The sequence below is a fragment of the Olea europaea genome, chromosome 2, assembly GCF_002742605.1.
Source record: "Olea europaea var. sylvestris chromosome 2, O_europaea_v1, whole genome shotgun sequence".
NCBI lineage: Eukaryota > Viridiplantae > Streptophyta > Magnoliopsida > Lamiales > Oleaceae > Olea > Olea europaea.
Window position 1 is genome coordinate 26,074,811 of NC_036238.1, and position 8,369 is coordinate 26,083,179.

Sequence of the window (8,369 nt, forward strand, 5' to 3'; positions counted from 1 at the left end):
GAGAGAGAGAGAGAGAGAGAGAGAGAGAGAGAGAGAGAGAGAGAGAGAGAGACTGTGCGAGGTCTACTAAATAAAATTTCGTCTGAACATCTCATGTTCTGTGTGCATCCAAAATATATTTCTGTTTTTTTCCTTACTTCATTGTACCTAAAACAAAGGTCTGAAATTTGAGAATCCAAATTGCATGTATTGTTGAGGAATCACACCACAAAAGAAATCTCTTTATTTCTAGAGACGGCACAAATTTAACCTACCCAAGTGTTGATTGCAATTACCCTCAATTTTTCATCAAAGAATTGAATCCGATTTAATAACAAAGAAACGAGTGCTAAAGAATTTTTTTGAGGATAAGAAGACTATTTTTTTTATCTCAAATGCATGTTCGGCAAAAAACATTTTTTTGTAGATTACAAGCTGTGGTATAATATAAAAGTGATATTTTTCTTATATCCCTACTATATATATCTATATCGGAGTGGGGGAGGAATGAAAATTGCGTGTTGCAGTAAATTTGAAAGTAGTGTACAATAAAATAAAATATATATCAAGCAAACGGCGTCGTTTTTTGCCCCCAATTGAAAAAAAAAACAAAAAAAACAAAAAAAAAAAAGCTACAGTAAAGATGGATCAAGACACTGTTTCTTTCTACAGTGCCCTCACATTCCCCTTTTTTATATATAGTAGGGATATGGAAACCTATTTAATTGTTTCCCTTTTCTTAATTATTAAAATCATGACATGCCACGTGAAAAGACTACGGAGCGAGGGCTACTAAATAAAATTACGTCTGAACATCTCATGTTCTGTGTGCATCCAAAATATATTTCTGTTTTTTTCTTACTGCATTGTACAATGCATGAAAATTATATTTCTTCAAGGAGAATCTAAAAACTCTCATCGTGACACAGACAAATCTTGCTATTTTTTCGCCAGGAAAGAATTGAAATATTATTTACGAATGAATGAGGACATAGTTAAACGCTATTTTTGGTTCCATTAATACACTACAAAGCTTTCCAAATGTTATCCGAATAACAGTGGCTGACTAAACACTCTACAGATAAGATTGAGCTTCAGACGAGTAAAATCGATCACAGCTCCAACCAGGCGCGGATCCAACACCTGGCGAGCACCCGCGGCCGCCCCGTGCTGGATCCGTCGGAATGTTCAGTTGCCGCCGGGCAGCAAGCGCAGCCGCGCAAGGTTCGCAGAATGCAGAGCCAGTGCTGGAGGAGGAAGAAAGAAGATGACTTCCATTTTTCTCTTTGGAGCTTACACTAATGACCGGAATTGGGCGGGCCTCCTTTTGTTTAAAAAAAATTAGGCCCAATAGAGGATCCATCATCCATGGTATTAATTTTCCCCAACCCAAATCAACCAACAACCCAAACTCCAAATCCCCAATATTTGGAAGTTGTAATCGGCAGGGCAAATTGAGCAAAGAGCCGAAGACCTAGACCCAAAATGCAAACCCTTCCCTTCCATTTCCCTTTTTCCATTCGAAGCAGAAGCAGCTGTGGCGCCTCACCCTTGCGAAGTGGGAATTGGGAATTGCAACTGACCTGTGTTTCAACTGGTTGGAAGTATGCAATTTTCTGGAAACTCAAGCATCGATCACGAATGTGAGTCCTTTTATTCTTTAGTCTTGTTTTGAATGTTAGTCTTGATGTGAGATATATCATGATTTTGACATATGTACTATGTATTGTTTTTATTTTTTGGGGACAAAAGTCGTGATGACGACATAGTTAATTTGTAGTGTTGGTTTTCTGTTATAAGTTCATTAGCCATTCACTTAGTTAAATGTACAATATCACATTTATTTGTTATTTTAATTGAAATATATGAAAGGAATCATTGTCTTTTTTAGGAAAATTCTTGCAAAAAAATGCTAAATCAACAGAGAATATTTGAATTAAATGTTGAATTAGAGAGGAGATCAAGTATAGTGCCACAACAGAGAGAAAAGAGGGAATTTTTAGATTACAGGATGTGACTAACAAGTAATTTTGGGAATTAGTTTTGCGGGTAACAATAAGAATTGAAATGTTGTAATGGAAAACCAAAGCACCCGCTAATATGAGCTTAGATTACCAGTTCCTAGAAACTATCTTTCTTGTGATGGAGATTCCCGAAACCTGATTTTTGGTATCAAAGTCAATCTCCGCCCTAGCTGAACTTTGATGCTGGATTCGCCCCTGGCTCCAACGTATCTTATCAATGGTTCGCAAATTTTATTCTCTATGGTTTCTTTTTACAGTATGGAGTAAGCTCTAATCACCTCAACAATGGGTGCACGACACAATGGACACTTTCCTCCTCTGCGAACCAACTCGTTTGCACATTTAGAACAAGTGCACATATGCCCACATCTGCAGATCAGAGAGACATATGTAAGGTGGCCGCAAAAATTAAATTTACCCCAACTCAAAAACAACTGTTGTGACATAAAAGAGTCTGCAACTCTCCATATGGTGTCGATTTAACATAGAAAGTTCATATAAAGCCTTTTTCACCACCGATGGACTCCCATTAAGCAAAGAACGGTACCGTGGACGATATGATGTCGATATTTGGCTTCAAAAAGATTTTAAATGACTTCAAACTAGTATATTTGTCTAAATGGGCGTGCATTGGAGTTGTGTGCAGAATAGTAGGGCGTATAATTTAGCATAATACAATAGGTTACCATACCTGTACAATAAAGAATCAATGTGGTTATCACAGCAAACACAGCAGGTACCCTTTCTAACCTGACCCCATTTAGACCCATCCTCTGAAGTCTCTGCCATCCCTGAATGTATGCACATGCATTAATAAAACGTTTTACAGCAAACAATGTAAGACAGCTCTCTAACAGAAAATTCAATTTAATCGAAGGACAGAAGCAACATTTTGCTAATCTAGGGCAATTAATAGAGAGAGCCGTTGAAAGGTGAGAAACACCAGAAATGGCTACATAAGCTCGTGATAAGGCAAAAACAACTTTTATGAGGCTTGAATAGGTAGAAACTCAAGGTTCATAGCATCAAGATTACAAACAAACCTTGTCCACCAGTTGATCGATTAAGAGCAGCTGAGACTTCCTGCCGGACTGACCGTTGCAACTCCAGTTGCATGTCCATGCAAGATTCTAACATCCTTTGCATATGGTTCATACCTTGCTGAAGTTTTGCAACGTCTGCTCTCAGATCATTAATCATCTCCCACTCCTGCCCATAATTAGGAAGCAAGGATTCAGTTCAAACGTGAAATTGCATAATCATAGTCTCATCAACAGTTCTGCAAATAATGGGATGGTAAATGGCCTCAGAGAATTTGGAACGATCCATTCAGACTCCAAACTGAACCTCAGTTTTGCTTATATTGAAGACTAAAACTAGTCAGATTTTAAGTCTTAGTATTGAGCAATGAAATGATTCCAAAGCTGGAAGAATCACAGGTTAGCACAATTTTAAAAGGACAGTCACACTGATCAACCTCACTAACTACTCTAGCAGATTTTTGACCCACTATGCTTAAGCAACATGAGATTTCGGCGATAAACATAGATATTAAGTACGAGAACCAAGTTGAGTAGCTTCTGGACAATTTGTTGCCAATTTTCACACGAGATGATGAATGACAAATGTCATTTCCTAAATTCATCAATCCAATTTTAATCTTCCCTTCATATAGTACGCAAATGAATAGGTATTCCTTAACATTTGGGCATTTTATAATACCTATATCATCGAAACGTTTTCGAGGACCATAACCTAATCAGGCCTCAACTGTTTGGCCACTCTCACATAATCAACCATGACATCCAAAGCCTTAATCGGACAACTGTCAAATAATAATATCCTGATTTCTTGAGGAGAGGACATAACAAATTATATGCGCTTCACAATTCACATCCTTGAAAACAGAGATTACAAGAAAAAATCAACTCACGAGTTCAGATCGATGGTGACGAGACCAACTAGAGTGGTGCAAATCCTGATGCCAAAGTGGTTGAGATGGTGGTACTGGAGGGGATGGTAATAGCAATGAAGGTCTACCTACTGCATCATGCTGATCCTCATTCTGATCATCATTATGTTGGTCCTGATCCCTCTCCGGGGATGCTGGAAGAGGCAAGTTCCTGTGCAGATCCCAGTCAATAGGAGACCTGCCTTGCCCTTCTACATATGATTGAATCAACTGATCTAGGCTCTCACGGAAACCACTATGAAGAAGATTAGAGACACTCCTCCTACAATGAAAAGTAAAAGCCTACAATGAAAAGTAAAAGCACATTTGGGAAGTGCTTATAAACAATTTAAATTATAAATAGATAGCAATGAGTGGTAGGCAAGTGAGTAGTACTTGTGAGTCTTCATGTAGAATAAAAAGTGATTTGACCGATTATAAATTATTTATAAATAACTAAGTTGAATATAAGCCCAAAAAATATAAAGCTTGAGCACATAACGGTGTGAGACAATAACCTGCTAAGAAGCTCCCTGAGTTCCATGCTGTACACGTTATCATCATCAGGAGGGTGGAACCTGGTGCCCCTTCTGTGTGGTAGAGAGTCCCGCCTTCTTGGAATATCTGACGGTCCTTCCGACCAATTATCTATAGCTTCTCGAGAGCGAGAGCCATCATCACGCCAAACCTGATGGACTTCTTCCAGCTGACTTTGACCTCCACCTTCATTTGCTGATGCTTCCAAGTTCCAATTAGGTACAGGATTTTCCTGCCAGTTCCTATCAGTGTCTTGCAATGTGCCATCTCTCCATCCATTGGACTCATTATAGGTTGATTCTTGCACGTTTTCTCTCTCATCTTCAGTAATCTGTTCCTGCCAATTGCTTCCTTGATCTGCAATAGCTTGTTGAACTGTACTTTGAACAGCTGTGCTGCTATCCAAATTTGACATACGATCCTGCAATGGGTTAACTTCACTTTCCTGATTTCTAAATTGAGATTGGTCATTATTCTCATGTTGAACTTCCTGTGAAGAATTTGTATCAGTCTGATCATTTCTAGAATCACTGTTGTTATTGTCAGATGAAGTTTCAATTTGACTGCATACTTGGCCACGAACAATGTTTTCCAATCTGGAGCGGAACCCTTCCCTGAATGAAATTTATAAGCATGCAATCAAATAAAAATTGCAAAAATTTCCTCCAACATATTATATAGAAAAATGATTACATGTAATATGCATACAGAATATCAAAGAGGATACCCCTCCGAAAAGCAGAAATAACTATGATACCAGGAAATTTTAAAAACAAAAAAAAAAATAATAATGAGGCCCATCAGTGGACTTTTATCAAGATCAATCAACATGTGTTGTACATAAAAACCTAAACATATTTGTGACAAAGATATTTGAGCACTCATGCAACCTTGATTCATGCCAGTCAAACACAAAAAGGAATTAACTCACTATTATTAGGCCTTCTATATTTTCTTCCTCCCCTTCTCTTTCCCTGTCCTCCACTCTTATTCTACGTTGCTCGGAATTGGGTACGGGTGTCCGGTATGGGTATACATCTAGAATCAAATCGTTTTTCTTCTAAAACTTAAGATACAAAGATGTCTAAAAATGATCCAAAATTTGGACATGGGCAAATGCATGTCTTTCAAACATAAACATGATTTTTTTAGAATACTATACTAATAATTTTATATGTATTTGTGAGTGTGGCATTAAATGGGCTTGATTTCATGCCTTTAAAATCTTGGTTTTATTCCTCATCATCAATTTTATTGCTTATCTCCCAGCAACTTCTACTTCCTTCCAGAGCAATCTCCCTTCCATTTTTCTGTCTTGTACATTTTTAAATTGAAGAATCCAACACAGGATCCATACCCATATACCTATGTCGTGTTTTGTCAATACAAGTATGTCATCCAAACTAAAGAGTGTGAGCATCACAGTTCTTATTTTTATACCGTCTCCATCGATACTACAAACGCATCAATTATTTATTTCATCTTTGTTAAAATGATCAAACCTGCACTGCATTAAAATCTTAGATCGATAAGCTTGAAAATTAGAGTAAGCTACTGTTGTCCACCAATATCACATAATCAAGAAGAGAGACCGATGAAAATACAGTATTGTTTCTTTCTGTAAAAGAGACTCTAAAAGAAAGGAGATTTCTTTCTTCTTGAATGCTCAGAAATTTGTTATAATAATAACAAGATTGCGTATAATAATGATGTTATTAGTGAATAATTTAAGGAATAATCAAAAATGAATTAACTTTGTTTGTAGGGTTTTCGGAGATAATATTTTTCTTTTTTGAGTTTATTTCAACATGAAGAAAGGAAGAACTTGGAGCGGTGGCACTGATGGGGACATGGGAACTGTGCGTGCGAAAGAGAGAGGGTTCTCTCTCTGGTTACATCTCCTTTGCAGCATTCCTCATCTTCTTCGGATTCCTACCTTGCTGGTTAGTTATTCTAATCCTAGCCTGTTTGGTTTGCTTAGAAGAGCTACTTATTTACTTTTAAGTTACTTATTTTGTAAAACATAATTTTAAAAGGTAACATTTAAAATTTTAAACACTGTGTTCCAAGAAATGGATAAAAAAGAGAAGGAAAAGACGGGATTCTGGAGAGCGGAAGAGACATTAGCAAATGATGAAGAAGAGAGGAAAAACCGAAAAAGGTAGATTTTAGAGGAAGATGACTCGATATCAATATTGGTCCCTGAATTATCCAAAAATGTGGTGTAGTGAAATGTGCATATCAAAGATGACTCAATATCAATATCATAGCTCTCACTCTTACCACGGATAATGTAAATGTCACTGAATCTAATTTAGTTACATTATTGATAGAAACCAAATACGGCTCAATCAACAGTATAAATATTGACAGAGAGTATGTTAAACAGCCCCCATAAGAGAAAGAGAAGAACAAAATCAGAGAGCATTGTATTGAAAAACCCTTACTCGTGCAAGCGTTTGGCTTGTACACACAAGGGAGTGTACACAAAGCTTAAATAGGACACCTAATCATTTGGAGATAAATGCTTAAATATCCTGTGTAGCCATTTTGATTCGATAGGCTTTTCAATGATATATTATATACACGGTGGAATTCATCTTGACACTCTAGAACAGGGGTGGACACAAGGAGAGTTTTGGGGGTCACGTGACTCCCCGACTTTTGAGTGTTTTTTTTTTTTTCTTTTTTTAATAAAACTCTTATTGATATGAATTAAAATCTAAATTTTAATATAAATCAAAATTAACGATTAATTTTAATAACATATTTTATAGAATTCATAACGTTTCAATTTTTTTCAAAATTTACTAGAATTTTAATTTTAATCTTCATCAAACATGCACAAAATTACAATAGATTTGAACTTTCCAATTTTTTTATACTCTCGTGGCTCTCTCACTCACGTATTTTATCAAAATCTTAACTCTTATAATTTTTTAAAATTTGTCTATAGTTTCTCTACAAATTATAACATTTTCTTCGTTTCCTAATCAAATTTTGAACCTAAATTTGCATTTTCTCCGATCAAATTTTGTATATAGAATGAGTTTTAAATTATTATACCCAATTTGACTTATATTTAACAAATTGTGTCTATTTGATTGAAATATATATATATATATATATATATATATATTTTTTTTTTTTTTTTTTTTTTTTTTTTTTTTTTTTTAAATATTTTTTTTTATCATATTTATATATTTTTTCTTTTTATTACTTGAATTGATTGTTTGTATCAAATACACTATAAATTCTTTAAACGAAAATACGCATTTTGTTATGATAAGCAAAATATTAATAAAAGGAGTGTTCAAAATTACATGAATGAACATGATGAACAAAATATTAATGAAGGAATGTGTTTTTAAACTTAATTCTACATCTTCTCGAGTCAAGTATGAATTATTCAAAAATCAAGAACAAAGTATTCGATCTATACAAGGTCTTATTGTGCCCCCTGAGTCAAAAAAGTCAGCATCCGCCTTGCTCTAGAATATCCATGTGTCCCATCCTCACGACCTTCTTCTTTGCACTCTTTCATTGCAAACATGTCTCTTAAAAGAGTAATATTATTTAGCATCGTTGGTGTTAAAGTTTTAACAACAATGTAGGTGAGAACTTATATGACATTAAATGAAAGGCATAATTAAATAATGATGCTATTCATAGTCGCGACTAAATCATCCTACATGGCATTCTACTTGTGAATATTTCATTATTAATATGGAAATCCATTTAATTGTTTTCTTTAATTACTAAAATCATGTCACGTAGGAAGACTACTGTAGTCGCTTACTATGAATAACATTATTCATAATTAAATAAATTACTTAATTCTATATTTCATTGAGTTTATCACTTAACGTCAGTTAGAT

The 8,369-nt window shown here is 35.2% G+C and overlaps 1 protein-coding gene across 1 annotated transcript; it reads right to left on the minus strand.

The window, feature by feature from the left end:
* Positions 1-2,210: 2,210 nt before the first annotated feature.
* Positions 2,211-5,105, minus strand: LOC111368405. Its single transcript, XM_022989634.1, has 6 exons — positions 5,063-5,105; positions 4,473-4,981; positions 3,937-4,237; positions 3,047-3,212; positions 2,695-2,794; positions 2,211-2,372 (listed from the first exon to the last, which is right to left on the minus strand). The coding sequence occupies exons 2-6, from the start codon at positions 4,904-4,906 to the stop codon at positions 2,255-2,257; spliced, it is 1,119 nt and encodes a 372-aa protein (XP_022845402.1). The 5' UTR covers positions 4,907-4,981; positions 5,063-5,105; the 3' UTR covers positions 2,211-2,254.
* Positions 5,106-8,369: the final 3,264 nt, after the last annotated feature.